A 17,001-nucleotide genomic window follows, 5' to 3' on the forward strand; every position below is an offset into this window, starting at 1 on the left:
ACCAAATAAACATCAATGGCAATCAACCTGCGTATGCTTTGTCATGTAGAGTAATATTTTAAAAGTTCAGAGATGAGAACTTTATATGACAGTGGAAATTCAAATTCCCCTGAAGAAGAGATTTGGAAACATTGGTTAAAAAATAGCAAAGAACGTATGTATAAAAGAACAGCAAATAACTCAGTAGATCCATTTACTTATACATGTAGACCAACTATACAATTTTGTCTTTATAAAAAGGAGCCTAAAACCCATTTTAGAAGTTAATTACAATCAGCAACATTAAGCTATCAGTGTCTGTAATTTGAAGAGAGAAAATTTTGTCTGTTCTGTGTCCTAAAAAAAAATTTCAAATTACCAACACTTAAAATATTATCTAATTTCAAGTTTGCACCTTTGGCCCTTTCTCCAGGAACCATCTTTTCAGTCTAACACAGACTCAGTCATTCTTTTATCCATCTCACTAGTGCAAAAATATCCTCTGTTTCACAAGTTTTTGGTTCTCACATACTATGTTTATGGTCCTTTCTAAAAAAAAAAAGCCAGTACCAAAAGGAAAAAAAAGTAAAATGTATACTTGAACAACAGAGTACCACTCAACAGAGTACCACCACAACTGTGCTCTGTTCCTCTGATCCTGAAACATTTGCTGACACTGGCATGAGGGCCTGTCCATTCAGCATAAATAACACATACAGGCAACATACTACTTCTCATCATTTGCAATTCAAAACAAAATTCAAAAAATGTATCCCAGAGAAATAGCAGGAGGTAATATTTACACTTTGGGTCAAAAGTGTCACATCAAACAAATCATATTTTTAAAGACAAAAAAGAAGTTATTACTTCCCTGTTAGCCAATTCAAACAAGTACCAACATAAGCCAGGAAACGAAAGCCAAAAAAGGTATAACCCCTCCCACCAATAAAAAATCCTGGACAACTGAAAAAAACTGATGAGGAGAAGGCTACAGTACTCAACAGCTTTTTTTTTTTGCCTCAGTCTTCAACAGCAACCTCTCTTCCCACACCACTTAAGTGGATGGACAGCAGGAGGGAACGAAGTCCCTCCCACTGTAAGTAAAGGTCAGGTTCACGACCACTTGAGGAACTTGAATATAAAGAAGTCTCTGGGACCCAGTGAGCTGCATTCCAGAGTCCTGAGGGGAATTGGTGGATTTAGTTGCCAAGCCACTCTTCATGTTTGAAAAGTCATGGCAGTCAGGTGACGTTCCAGCTGACTGGAAAAAGGGTAAAAAGGAGGACGCTGAGACCTGTCAGCCTTACCTCTGTGCCTGGGAAGTTCATGGGACACATCCTCCAAGAAGCTGTACCAAGGCACATGCAGGACAGAGAAGTGATTCAGGACAGCCATCACAGCTTCACCAAGGACAAGTCCTGCCTGACCAACCTAGTGACCTTCTACAATGGAGTGACTACATCAGTGGACAAGGGAAGGGCTACAGATGTCATTTATCTGGACTTCTGGTAAGTCTTTGGCTTGGTCCCCCACAACATCCTTCACTCTAAGTTGGAGAGAGACGGATTCAATGGGTGGACTGTTCAGTGGATAAAGAATTGGTTGGACAGTCACATCCAGGGGGGGTTGGAATGAGATGATCTTTTCAAATCCAAACCATTCTATAATCAGTTCCATCTGACCTCTATTTGCAGCTCTCAGTGGAAATATCAATAATAATAAAAAAAAAATCTATGCCATTCCCTTATAAAGCTGAAAAGAGCATGTTCAGTAGAAAATGAATGTGTTATCTATTAAGTTACAGAAACTCAATAACCCAGAAAAGTAAGACTGTAACACTGTCAGTGTTATAATGAAAACAATTTACAGCAAATAAATGTATCACATTGAAATAAGGGAATCCACAAAAAACCCTGACTGTGATTATCTAGTAAGCATAGGGAACTCCGGCGCAATTCTGATTAATGGTAAGTTCCTAGACACAGCTCCACACTGGAAGGGATGCAGAGGTGAATAAACACACATTTCTTCTGGATTTGTTCTTGATTCAGAGCACTGTCCCAAACAAAACCAAGTTTCAGCAAAAGGCATTATTTCCTTCTGCCTTACTGTAACCACTCTAATCCTATGTCTGCCTAAAGAACCTGTATTACATCATCTCCGTTATACTACACCTTGACAGATTTTATGTATCTCAGCTCCCTCCCAAATAAAGAGGCTCTCACCCCAGAACTGCAGACAATCAGGACAGAACAACTGCTATTAGAAATGGCAGAGAACGTCTTCATTTTTCTTAGCTCCAGCTATACTGACTATCTGGATAATTTGCCTTGATATTTAAGAACAAAAGAAGAATCTTGTAATAAATTCCTGGATTTCGCCACACCTCAATGACAGGAATTCTGAAAGTGTTAAACAGTTCAAGTGGAAAAAATGCTTCTAAAGATTTTTTAAGTATTAGTCTTGCCACTACAGATAGAAGTAAGGCAGTCTATACATGAAGATAGTTACTTCTATTGGATTAACTAACACACATTTAAGATATGGTTTAAGTCCATTATTTGTTGGGATTTTTTTCTCCCAGCTGGAATAATAAAACATACTCTGTATTTCAAAACATTCTACTATTCCATTAACCACACCATACAAGTTAATCGATCCTAATCTGACGAACATAGCTGGGTATCTTTAACAGGCTTTCACCAGACATTTTCAGAATTTGGGGTTTTTGTATCAAACATCAACTCAATTATTTCTGTACAGAATAACAAAGAGCTGCCTACAGACCTTTTCCAGAACATGAGAGTACTCAACAGCAACTGGAACAAAACTGTAGATGGCACAAATAGCCTACTAACCAGAATCCATTCAAACAGCAAAAAAAACATTTTAAGAGAGAGACTAAGTAATATTTAGAAAATAATCTTTAAATCAACTTCTCTGGTCAATGCATTCCAGTGTTTCATTACCCACGGTATAAAATGTTTCTTTTGTATCTTATTGACATACCTTATGTTCCAATTTGTACCTATTGCCCTTTGTCTTCCCATGGTGGCTCTGTTTTCCCTTGATATCGTTCTATTATGTTGTTGTAGGCATCAGCAAGACCTCTCATTTGCCTTCTCTTCTCATAGCTGCAGAAACCCAGTCTCTTTGGAGGTCATGCAGTTGAGCCCCAGCCATCCTGCCTGTCATCTGCTGGATGCACCCCAGTACCCCAATGTCTGTCCTGTACTGCGGCTCCCTCAACACAGCACTCCAGATGTGGTCAAGTACCAGAGGGAGGGGAAGAACCACTTTCCTCCAGCTGCTGGCTCCACACTTGCACAGACAATGCAATATGTAGCTAGAAAGATTCAGAAAACTTGAAGATACTTTCCACAGATATTATGAAGGACTATTTTTTTCTTCCTCTCTTTCATACAATAATTTGTCTCCAGTTGTGTCTCATTAATACAGAAACTGGATTATCAGGAGACTGATCTAGTTTAAAAAAAAAGTTCTTAAACAAAGCCCTTAAAGACTAGATTCATATAGTTTAATTAGGAAGCCGAGTTCCTCGTTACCACAGTAATACAGAAAATATCTAAAGTTTAAATTTAAAAACTTGAAATTAATTTCTCTTCAGTGTTGAATAGGATTTGCTGACCAAAAAGGATACAAAGGACATTAATTTTCTTACAGCAACACAGTCTAAACACACATTCTTAGCTTCAAGATTTGAATGTACTTTAAAAAAAATGTGACTCTGGTATATCAAGTCCATACACAATAGCTACAAAAGGCACACTGCAACTGCACGTTCCTCAAATTGAACATTTGAAAAGGAACGGTTTCAGCAGTGGAAAAGCCTTTCTTATATTTGACAGAATTATTGTTTTTGTTTTCATAAACATTCTAGAAAATTAGCAACAATACACACAGCAGGACAAAATATAACAGAATAACACTTTTCAGACAATTTTAACTCTCATTTGTAGAATGTTACAAATTTAGGACTTAAAGATACCTCTCCATCTTCCAAACATAAGGAAGTTATGTTAAAAGCCTTTACCATTTTTTCACATCACTTTATCTCTTGCTTCTATAACTGGAAGAGTTTTCTTTACAGTAAGAGATCTAGGTGGATTGAATAAATTATTGTCAACTTACTTCTCTTAGGCTTCATGAACACAAAAGAGTTCTTTAATTTATTTCAACTTGCATCTCACCTTTCCCAATCTCAACCAAACACTTTCAAGGCAATGCAGACTGCCCTCAAAATACCCTTCGGCAGGTTCACTCTGACAGAACCAAACACCCCTTCTCAGTCGGACACCCAGTCTAAACAGCCAACTACAACTTTGATAACTTGTGGTCTTTATAGTTTCAGAAGAAATAGAGTCCACATGATTGATACCACATTTTTCTTGTGTGCTTATTCAAATGTCCTACTAAAATATGTGGAAAAATTTTGCACAGTCAAAATACAGCTACTGCTCCTCTTTCACAACGGCTACAGCCCAGTAAGAGCAGGAAATCATGTTAATTGAATGTGATTTCTTTTCCTAAATCATCTGGCTAATTGTCTCTGCTAATTGTCTAATGTGTGCTATAGGTATCAGACACTATTTGGTCCAGTGATTTCCAAAAGTCAACCTTTCACATGATAGTAGAAAAACAAAAATAATATTTATCATCTGGAAACTCACTCAAAAGAATTGTCAAAAATCTCAGATTCAGTTGCTTAAACACTTTAAAAAAGCAATCCAACCTACACAGCTAAATTTTAGTGACTGACGTAATATCCAGTGTCCACAAGATATTGAACCTGCCCTTTTTGTTTGGCATGATTTGTCATCAATTCAAGTATTTGTGTCACCTATTCTTTGCTTTGCTTTCCTTTCCTGTTTACAGGCTCATCCCTTCTCTCATCTTTCTAATGATTTATAAAAACATCTTTTAATGCTTTTCAAATATACCAATTTAAAACAATGAATCGTGAGTAGATTTCACTCGTATATGCTTGTCCCTTTAACAGTAATTACTTAGTTTCATTTTTCTGTCCTGTACAAAGCCTCCTCAGTCTTTATGTCACTGAACAGGTCCTCATGTTGCCATATTGACTTTTACTATTACTCTTGTTGTTTTCCATATTGAGACAACTTGATACCATATATTAGTATTTTTTTTTTTCTAAAAACCAGTAGCCCTTCAACACTCCAGCTATATTAAGACATGCATAACTTAAGTCAATACTACAACTGATTTTGGCTTTTTCCTTACCATGGATCAGGAATACCATTTTTTAATCACACAGTCAAGTTGCTTTCAGCCCCTCAACCAGCTCCTTCAACTCAACATACAAGCTAGTGCAGCTATTCATGCCTAGAATAACCCCCAAATGGATGTTTTCCATACATGATACGCTCTTGGGAGCTGTGCTTGCTTTACTGTCCTTCTCATAAGACACTCTTTTCAATGCTTCTGCTAATCCATCAAAAGATTTCATATAGAAGCACCTTTCCTGCTTGTCCACTTTCTATTGAAAGGGACTGAAAGAAAACATGCTGCAAACTTATAGGGGAATACATGAGGGATGCACAGGCAATCTAACTTTGATCTTTTCCTTATTTTTGAGAGAGAATCTTATGCTTAAACATTTTTTAATACAACTTTAAAGCAAACCAGAACTAAAATGTATCAAATTGATAAAAACATTCACTATCTAGAGGGAAATAGAACAGCAGAGTAAGACTATCAGAAACCCAAGACTGGTTAACAGCACAATCTTTCAACTAAAGGAATAATCACCTGCAAAAGGCAAAGAGAAGTGATGTAACCAGTAGCTTATAGAAGTATTTTCAAAAAGGTGGAAGTCTTTCCTGAAACCAAGATTACTTATTCACCTATCTCAACAGGAAAGGGTGAATCAGGGATGAAATCAAGGAACACAGCTTAACACTGATCCAAGCATCACTTTCAAAAGAAGTTTATTCAAGTACTTGAGACATGACTGACATAGCAATGGTTTGTATTCTGTTGTTATTTCTGTCAAACAGGATTTGTGCAACTCCTTCAATTATCCTCCACAGATTTTCTAGGGTATCAAACTTTTAAGACTTCTTAAAGCATATGGAAAAAAGAACAGAAAATTAACTGGTGCCAGTGGAGTAAAATTCCTGACAGCTCCCCAGACAGCTCACAACCACCTCAATCATTTCTATCCTGACAGACAGCACTCACTGTCTGTCATGGTTCCAGTTAAATATATGTCTGAAGTCAATGGCTTCTAGCAAAAATACACACTCTTCTTTCTCCAAACTCGCACACATCTTACTTGGTCACCTCTGGAACTGGGGAGGTAACATCTCAAATGCTACAGCTGAATTCTCACTTGTGTTGATTCCTGGTGAATCACATAAAGAAGCAGGCAGGGCAAAAGCATGTAAAAGGTGCAACATGTGAAAAGGGAGAGAAGGCAGCAATATGGTACAGGAGTTTAGAGGTTTTCAGTTAGAGTATTTCAGAATCAACCCAAGAAACAGGTAGTTTGGTCACTGTGTACCACTGAGCTGGATGTTATAGCACATAAATGCTTATTAACAGATACAAAATTATTTCACTGGTCATGGCCCTGTTAGTTACCTCAAATGCCAATAACCTATATTCCTAAAGCATATATGGCATCATCACCATCACATTGCCAGGGATCTTTTTTCTGATTCTACCACAAACAAGGGACACCCATGGACAGAGAGGACAACAGACTTTAACCACAATCCCTCACAATGAAGTAATGCAAAAGTATTTCCCTTATCCACCATGGAAACTTACCTAGCTCTTGTAGGCATGTGAAAATTACCTTTCTCAATACCTTTCAAAAGGAGTATCACAGTATCAGGAGTCTATTTTCAGTTCTAAGCCCATTGTCAGAAGTCTTCCAACAGCTTTGCCCCTCCCTTGGTAAAGTGGAGCACAGAGAGTTAAAGTTTTACAGAGCTATGGGCAAACAAAAATCCATGTACAGTCAAGTTAGGGGGGTCACTACCTAGCACTACTTATGTACATAGAGCTGAGAGCACCTAGGCCAACCAGTGAGTGTTGCTTCAGGTAATGTCTTAATCTTCATAACTGGAGCAGGCAAAGCATAGATACAGTGGTGTACTGGCTCTGTTGATTAGCAGTAAAATATTAACACCTTAACCCAATCAAGTTTGAATGTGTGCCCATTCTCCTGGCTTATTATCTCCTATGAGTTGAAATTACAAACTCTGAAAAGGTAAATGATAAAAAGAAAATTAAATTGCAATTCTTGAATACTTCACTTTTTGGTGTTTCAAGAAATGCAGCATGAAATGCGCAATGTCTTCAATCAGCAATATCTTAAAAGAGTAAACTAAATGATGAGCTGTCATAGTCAAATACTTTACCTACAAACAACAGTGATTTTCCTTTTTACAGAGAAATAAAGTAAGAAGGAGAAAAGCTGAGTTGATTAAACCCAAAGCAGATTCTGCAAAAGACATGATATATTAAGGGAAGTGATAAGAATTTGGTAGCAAACAGCTAGGGAAAAAGCAAAAATATCAGAGAGGCAAAAACCTACAAGCAGAGCAAAAAGTGGAAAATGGGCCAACAGCTTCCTTTCACTTCTGTTGGAGGCTATGTTCCATTGCCACACCTTATTTCACCATTAAAACAAGATGTGATGGGCAATATAACTGAAATGTGGTGGCCTTTTCACCTGGATTGGTAGAAACTCAACTAGCCATGTCCAGTAAGGCAGTATCATTATGATATGAAGAAACAAAGACAGAACACAACTTCATAGACTAGGAAGCATGCAGGACCAAAACATCTGCACTTGAATTGTGCTACAAACCTTCTATTCCTATGCATTCACATTCCCTTCTCTTTGTTGCAAGAAACTACAAATGTAAGAAAGGAATAGTCTTCCAAGGCTAAGCCTTCCTGGACACTGTAAACTCAAATCTTAATCTGACTCAGAGATCAAAGAGGAAGAAAATTAACTCATAAATAGTTAGAAGTTAAACATTAATCCCACAGGGGCTCCACTCTTCTATTTTATATTGGTAAAGCTGCTGCACCCTAAGGAGAACTAACATTTCTTCCATAACTACCAAAACTCTCTTCTACATCCAAAAACACCAAAACACTGCCAGTAATACGATAAAGTCCTGGCAAAGAATTTACATTTTGCTTATGAACCACAGCCTGCCACCTCCTCCCCCATTCAAGTTATAAAACGTTTCACAAAAAACATCCTTTCTGTTTTGGAGAAGTTTCTACATGCAGGAGACAGTCACTGTACACAGACAAATAGCAATCTTGTCCCAGAACAGGAGCTGATAACAGGCTGTAATGACAGTGTTGTATAACACCACCATGTTGATTCATAAGCAAAGCTGTTGCTTGACTGCTAGTACAAGCTACTAGCCTGAGAGCATAAGACCACTAACAACTCTGTTTTCAGTATTTTAGTTTCTTCCATTCACAGGTTTCTTACTGAAAAGTGCCTCAAATACAGAATATGAAGTTCTAAACACTGGATAGATAGTTATGCTTTTCAAACTAAACTACTCTACAGAAAAAAACCCCCACCCAACATATTTTAAGCAGTTTAAGTATTCCTGGAACTCACTGCACATTACTCTCTAATTAGAAACCTAACTGAAAATATCAAAAAGCTCTCAAACAGAAGAGAAACAACATCAAGATTAACAATGGTGACATTTAAGAAAAAATAACCCGCTACACTCCATCTCTCTACTTTAGAAATCTAGAGAATGACAGTTCCTACAAATAAAAACCCCTTTATATCCCAGTCAACCAGGTCATTCAAGGAAGTCCCTGAAGATTATATCCCATAATTCAGGTGAAATAATTTGCTCCAGACTCTCAAACACACAACCCAGATACTTGATTATCACAATCCTGCATGAATTTTTCCTCTCAAAGTTCTTCTAGTAAGCTTTAATCAAGGCCCAGAGGAGGAAAGATAGATAATTGTCTGGATGTGGTCAATTAAAGCTTCAGCAAGACGCATAACAAAACAGCTCCACAAAATACTCTGTCCATTAGAAAGTAATACTGGGATTTTAGCTCGAAGAATTGTTTTTCAGTTTTATCTATTTTTGGCTGAATAGCATGTTTTCAATCTGTTCTGAGAATGCAGAAGCAGATTAGTCTCCTCCTCATTTTTAATAAAACATGTTAACATCTGGCGACCCAGTTCTAATGTTATTTCCTCAGACCAATCCAGACTTCAAGATCTGAATGTCAGGCATTTAGCACACTTCTCTCGTTTTAAAGGAACCAAATGGCAGTGCATGAATCTTTTATTGAGCTACTTAAAATAAGTTTCCACCACTCATTTTTTGTTATTCAGAGCATTTAAAATTTTCAGAAATCCAGTTATGGATTGAGGGTGGCGGGAGGAAGGATTGTTGATTTCTCAGTTTGATAACAGAATATTATCTTCATATACTCCAAGATATTCTAAAATATTTGACTGAAAGATCAAAGCAACAGTCCTCTTTAAAAGGAAATAATATGCTTGACTTAAACTCACTAAGAGACAAGATCAACCTGAAATCATAACTACAGTATAATTAAAGATAAATCACAATAACTATACACACACAAAGGAAACATTCTGTACTTCACAGTCTGAAAAGCTTTTTGCCAGATAATCAAATTTTTTACAATGAACCTGTCATTTGAAAGCAAATTAAGTGGAATCCACTAATACAGAATAAGATGAAACTGACAGTGAGTCATCTGCTTTGTAAATGGAGTCTTGAAACGTACCAACGCCCAGCACAAGCCTCACACAGTAATAAAAGTCAACCACAGATAATTTTATCTTTTAAGGAAAAGAGTCTGGCACTACTTGAACCGCATCAGTTAAAGAAATGAATTTAAGACAGTAGTGAAGGCTGGCACAATGAGGGCAACCATATGTTTACCAGGAATTTCTCATCCTTATAAAAACATTCCAAAGGTTGGTAACCAAGATAAAGTGTTGTATTCTGACAAAAAGCATTGTGGAGAGAAAGAAGGTAAAATGTTTGAAGTAGCAAACAGTAACAAGATTTAAATACTCATCCAATCCATATTCCTAAATATGAAAAGGGGAGAGTTTCTAACTTAAGAAGGGGCAAGGAAACTGAATGGATTTAGGTTTCTTATTACTGGCCATCAGTTCCTAGTGAAGAAGAAATAAATACATCAGCGTGAACAAGCAGCATCAAATTCTATGAAGCATTTTATTCCAGCAGGCTTTCAGGGACAGTATTTGCTATGCTCTAGTAAACTATTATCACAATTTATTGACATATATACAGATTTTCTTCTTGAGGCTGATTAAGCCGTATTTTTAATTAAGCTGAATTAAAAAAGATGACAAACAGCTTTCCATTTGTAATCATCCAAGGAGAAACAATTATTTTTTAGTACTGTGTATGAAAGGATGAATAGCTAGCATCCTCAATGAGATCATTAATTAGCAAAAATGAGGTGTCTCACAATTCCTGACTTACCACCACTAACTTCTATCCTTTCTTTACTAATACATTAATATTGTTCTTAGGAAGGCAAATTATAAGGTTCCCTGTTCCCTCCCTTCTTTCCCTGCCATCCCTGATTGATATCTATTTTTCATGGCAGTAATTGAGGTCACCTGAGGAAAAACAAGCAAACAAAAAAAAAAAAACCAAACTGCAAAGGCTTGCACAGATTCCAGAATACATTTTTGAACAAAGCAAACTAAAAAAAACCCCAAACAACTGCAAAGGCTCGAACAGATTCCAGAATACCTTTTGAAAGCCCTCTACTATCAAAAGCAGGCAGAAGACATGTTACCTGACCTTCATCAATCACAAAAGGTTGCTTACTGGCTCTTTTTATTTAAAACATTTAACTGACTTATTTTCATTTGCTTTTAATAAATGAAGTAGTAATAGGCTCCAGCAAACAGATAATACCATCTCTTCCTCCCTTCAAAAGACAAACTATACATCCAGCTGACAGTCCTGTCACAGTCTTTCATTACTTCAAAGCCATGCAAGATGCACAAAATTTTTGTCTCCAAGTACTGAGCAAAAGACCTTCGTCATCCTCTTCCCCTCTGCCCTAGTGGAAATTTTAGCCTGTAATCTGCTTGAAAGCTCATCTCTCAGCTGTAAACCAAGGCTGTGTGAGAGACATGATCTAATGATCTGAAGGCATTTATATTTGTTGCACACAGCCATAACTACGTGTAAGTTCAATGGGAATAGTGCCTTCTCTCTTTCACATTAATAGGGATAATTTAATCTCAACCTCTGGGTGCAGCCGCCAGTGTGGCCTACACCTGTATAATACATAGTGAGGATCCTTTAGTCTAAAAGTCTTAGCTCAGTAGAATTGGAGCAAACAATTAAAGAAAGTACCTGATCACCGAGTTTCACACATTGTTTGAAGTCTAAAAGTTTTAGTCTAAAAGTCTTAGCTCAGTAGAATTGGAGCAAACAATTAAAGAAAGTACCTGATCACCGAGTTTCACACATTGTTTGAGCTAAGCTGCTTTAGCTTATTAATTACAAACTCAGAGAGCCTTCCAAGGGAGCAGCTTAACAAGACAACATTCCCTGGCTCTTACAAATGCATTGTGTTCTATTTTTCTCCTCTCAGAACTTGAATAGCTAGGCCTAAACACAAGATACTATAAAACTGAGCAAAAAATAAGGGCAATGAACTAGAATAACTCTTCTTTACAACAAATACCTGCCTATTTTATTTTCCTGATTGAAATCATACACATATTGGTGAGATACCAATGTTCAATGTGACAGGTTGAAAGCGTCCATAGTTTTTTACATTTAAGCTGCATAGTTGGTCTGTTTGTAAGGACAAGCTGCTGATAATGCTCAGGGACACTGGTTTCAATAAGCTTTTCTACTGCTGCTTTCTTTCTCAGAAGCGAATTCTTCCATCCTAGCTATAAAATTCTGTAGCTGCTGCACAGCCAAGTATTTCCCAAAATTTTATTTACACAGGCAGATACACAAACAAGCAAATGAGACTCCTTAGGGCCTAAAGCAATAACTACTATTTTATTTATCTTTACTGAATAAAGACTATAAATTTTAAACTTCAGTTGATATTCAAGTAAAAACTTTATTTAAAAACTCCCAAGATTAAATTAACTCATCTTGATAAAATTACTAAAAATTTTGTGTTTATCTTATTTTACTGTAGCATGGCTATATGCCAAAGCTAATATAGCAAACATCAGTACAGACTGATCACCAATGGTTAAGTAAAGGACTAACAATCTCTTAGCAGACAGAAGAAACGATTTTTACTCTCTACTCATCCTGGTTTCAATTATGGCACTTGCATTTCTCAGTTTAAATAATTATTAAAATTTTCATCTTCAATAGTATTTCACCAATGGAACTACTAAATACTTCATGTTGTTATTAACTACCAATAATTTCATTATGTTTATATCCCAGAATTGGTTATATGGCTACAGTACCCACTCATTTTCTTTTTTTTCCTCTTTGAAACAACACAAATAGCATCCCGTACTGTGACATTTAACACTACAGAACCAATGTGCATTACCATCCAAGTTCCAATTGACTGAAAGCTTTCCTCACTTAAGGTTGGAGTTTTGGCTTTTTTTGGAATGCACAATAAAAATAGTTTAATACTTTTTCCTGGGCAAAGCTTTTAAATAAGAAAAAATTATTGCCAAATCATTAAATAAAAACACTGCCAGTACTGAGCAAAGATTGAGCAATGAGTAATTGTTCTGAGAACAGCTGCAAACAGAACTTTCACTAACACTAGAAGCACAGGTAAAGAATAAAAGGAAGTGTAACCAAGAGCGCATGTATTTTTTCTGGAGATTTCAGCAGCCTGTAAATATTTTCTTCATCCCCTACCCCACTGGCTGAAAATACTGGGGTGAAACTTGTGGGAAGTTTTCTTATTGCTACTAGCTTGCATACTGTGATACAAGTTTCCTTGGGATCTCAAACTGGACATGAATTCTGCATTGTCATCTCAAACAGTTATTTTATTAAACAGCTGCTTAGATACACATTTTGAAAAAAAAAAATCCTATTGATGGAACAAGATTTTTCAAGTAGCACTTTATGTTGGTGTGTGCATGTAATTTGATGGTGGCCCACCACAGCAGGTTTCAATGGGTAACACAGAAGAACAGTGAAAGCTAACATTCTACACTCTTTACTAAAGTTGTTTGTCATTAATTACATTAGCTCTGCATTCAGTCAGATTTAAATACCTACACGTACAAGTCTTATGTGCCTAACTTCACAGAATATGTGAGAAGTTAGCCTGATGATAAAAAAACCTAAAACTATTTCTCTAAATGTTTTCATAATCTCACAAATAAATCCAGAGTTTGTAGCAGCCTGACATTAAAACTAAAAGGAGGTGAAAGGTAAATCATAGTAATTAAGATGTCAATATTATCAATAAAGTCAATCTTTCAAGTTTATGATGCAAATAGTTCATATCTGCACATTGAGGGAAAAGCTTTAATTATTTAACACTTTGAACAGCAATGACATATTTTCTGTATATTTTCAACTGAACTTCCTTGGCTCTATTTTCTACCTGCTCTTCTATTCATAATGTAAATCCTGTGTTTCCACCTGTTCTGAGAACAACTGTTTACTGTTTCTTTAGCATTTGCCTTTAAAAGCTTCAGATTACTAAAGATGCTATATCAAAATCTTCTAGAGCAAATCCATTCTACTCCCTTGTTTGACATACACCTTTTCAGAATATTTCTGTGTTATTTTTCCAGGAGAAAGTTGCACAAGCTTGGGCTTTTTCTGGGAAAATTCTTGAAAATAAGTGCTCTTTCTTTAAAGGCTTGTCTGGGGGTCTGTTAGCTTTTTTTTAAAAAAAAAATTATTTGCCTAAAGTTATGCAAACTGGGTTTAAACCAGTCCAGCAGTGGCAAATTAGTAACAACATTGTTGTTAGAAAACAAAACACAAGATCACATCAACACTGGCTTCTATCATTGTAGAAAAAGAGGGTTACAGAAAACTACCATTAAAGACTCTCCACACATACAAAAATCACAGTAAGTTTAACGATATACACGAAGACTCAAAGTCACAAGTTTTACAAGTTACTGTGCATCCACTCAACTGCAGTAACTACTCAGGTCAATGCTCAGAGCCATTAGCAAAAAGAGGCAATTTGCTACACGTTCCTAAACTTCCATAGTAGACTGACTAAGAACAGGTTAATCAGAGAACTCTCATAACTTAATCAGAGACTTTTCAGTAGACCTGTAAAAATAAAAAGTAATTAACCTAGGGCATCATATACTGTTGTATAAAATTACAGCAGTTCAAGAAGTAACTAGAACTTACTTTGTGCACCAATGTATCTTTTTTATCAATAATATAAATAATATTGTCATAATAGTAGAGTGTCAGACCACTGGTATAGTCAGAAATGACAATGAGTTGCATAAACATTTCAGGTAAACACTGGGTATTTAAAAACACTAAACTTAATCAGAAAAAGGACATTTCTTTTTTGTGTCAGGCAACTTAGATACTAGAAGATAGCACTAATTATAATAAATTAAATCATTCTGAACCAAAAAACCCACTTAAAATTATATATACCAGTTTCCTTTGTAAAACTTTTTTTCACACTGAACACATAAATGTTAATTGATAGAAGAATTCAGAGCCTTGAAATCTTGCTCATCTGGGAGCATGTCTACGATGAACTTAATTTTACTGTTCACTTACTACATTTTCATTTAAGCTTCCTGTTTACAACTCCTTTCCAATATGCTAAACTACATTACTAAATTAGTAGTTTACTAAACATAGAAAAGAGTAATTAGAGCATTTTGCAATTAGGAACATAAAGACAAAAAAACCTTCATAAATGTCCTTGAATCTCTTTATCAAAAGACAACAGAACATCATGGAAGAAAACAAAAAGCATCATCTTACAGCTGGTGTTTCTAAAATGAAAGCAATTACACCATTAGAGTTACCATGGCTGTAATTTCAGGAAGTGAGTACTACCCTCCACACATCTCACATTTAGGCAACATTTGTCATTCATGTATCCTTAACAACCTCACTTAATATGTAACCATTTTTTCCCCTTTACAGAGGGAGCAACAGGAATTAGGGTGAGGCATGCTGTAGAAGGTCATCTACTAGGCCAGAGAGAGCAACACAGCACAGCTTTACCAAGTCCCTTTACAGATTGCCTCCTTCCCGGTTCACAGCTGTCATTTCCCTGCTTTTCATACAGTTTTATGAAAGATACTTCTTAATAAATTATAGCCTCTATTTTGCAGTTGAGCTTGTAGAAGTCTGCACATTAGAAGAAAAGCACTGAAAAACCACATCTGCCAGATAGAGCGAATAAAACCAAGGCAGATCAGACTACCTGCCTAAGATACTGCTAAAGAAGAACATTCTGTACAGTATGTTCAACTTCTTGATCTCGTTTCATTCCAGTAACTCTGAAAGACATACCATGGGTGGGGGGGTATACTTCTAAACTTCAGGAGAATAATTTTTATCCCATAAAGTTCAATGCTTTGACATTTTAACTCTTTTTGGCTATACTAAATCCGGGTTATTAGGGCAATTAGACAAATTTCATTCATTTTGTACACTCTTTCTGTGCTGTTCTACTACTAGTGACAAAAAACGTAAGCTATACTGGACCAAAATGAGAGAAGAGAGGAGATCTAGATGATCCTAATATAAAAACAAAGTGGAAAACTACAAATATCCAAGGAAAAGCGGAGAACTTGCTGGTTAAATAAGAAAAGACAGGAGCCACTGCCACAAAAGCTAGAGATCTTTTCTCCTGCCCCAGTCATAATAAAGCACCACCCACTCAGCAGCACACAGTGAAAGTGATCCATTCTACCAGAGCAATTTCTGCAGCCCCTATTTAAGAACCGCTTCGGAGTCGGTATGAATGAATAATTCAGCTGGAAATACCTGTCAGGCAGCATGATGTTCCGCGCTACTGTACCTACAGCAACCCCATCCGGCCGAGAAAGCCAGACGTTACCTGTCCACAGGGCTGATACCACACCGCAGCCTCATTTTACGGAGAGAAAGAGAACCTCACGGGCAACACGCAGCCTGCCCCAGCCCCCCGTGCGGGGGAATTACAGAACCGTAACCCCAGGAACTCGGAGCTGCTGGTCACGGTCCCCACGATGCCACCGGGAGGGTCTCCCTGATCGCCCACCCCGCACGGTGTGCCATACATTCCCTGCGGCCCCCTCAAGTCCCGGGGGGGCAGGGATCTCTTCGCCCTTCCCTCGCCTGCCCAGGGAGCAGCGGCATCGCTGCCAGACGCCTCCCTGAGGCGCCTCTTCCCCGCGCCCCGGGCCCGGTGCCTCCGCCCGCCGCCGTCAGAGTCCCGGCCTCGCCTCTCACACCCCTGCGGGTCTCACCTCCATCGCGGCGCCGGACCAGCCCTTCCCTGCCGCCACCTGCCCTCCCCGGCCCCGCTACCCGGAGCTCGACGCCCTCAACCTCTGCCCGGGCGGTTCCTCCCTCTGCGCCGCTCTTCGCACGGCACCGCGCCGCGCGCACATGCACGCACGCACGCGCCCGGCGGAACGGCTCCTCCCGGCTCCCCCTGCCGCCGCCCGGCCCCAGCGCTGCCGCGGGGACTCCGCCGCAGACGCCTCACCTGCATCGACGCCATGATGGATCCGCCTCCTCCCCCCTCCCCTCTGCGCCGCCGCCGGGACGGCCCCGCCCCGCGCGCTCCCCTGTCACGTGCCCGCGCCCGCCCGTTGAGCGGCCGCGCGTGCGCGGGGCGGGCGGGCCGCAGGAGGTCACGTGCCCGCGCCGCCCTTGCCGGCCGCCAGGGAGGCTCCGGCGCTCGCCCCGCTCGCCCCGCTCGCCCTGCGGCCGGGGAGGGAGCGGCGCGATGTCCGTCACCGCCAGCCGCGGGGGCGGGAAGGGGTTGACCCCGGCC

General features: G+C 38.6%; 1 protein-coding gene across 3 annotated transcripts in view; it reads right to left on the minus strand.

Moving 5' to 3' along the window:
• The window catches only part of UBE2W (ubiquitin conjugating enzyme E2 W), a 36,916-nt gene extending 20,159 nt beyond the window's left edge, over positions 1-16,757 (minus strand). The window contains exon 1 of one of the 3 annotated variants that reach the window (XM_048286154.1): positions 16,711-16,757. In XM_048286154.1, coding sequence (XP_048142111.1) covers positions 16,711-16,725 — 15 coding nt within the window. In that variant the 5' untranslated portion in view covers positions 16,726-16,757. Of the gene's footprint in view, positions 1-1,286; positions 1,332-16,468; positions 16,553-16,710 lie in introns of those variants that run through there. The other 2 variants (XM_048286155.1, XM_048286153.1) reach the window with 2 other exon arrangements.
• Between the last annotated feature and the right edge of the window lie 244 nt (positions 16,758-17,001).

Source organism: Corvus hawaiiensis, chromosome 26 (genome assembly GCF_020740725.1).
Source record: "Corvus hawaiiensis isolate bCorHaw1 chromosome 26, bCorHaw1.pri.cur, whole genome shotgun sequence".
In the NCBI taxonomy this organism is placed as follows: domain Eukaryota; kingdom Metazoa; phylum Chordata; class Aves; order Passeriformes; family Corvidae; genus Corvus; species Corvus hawaiiensis.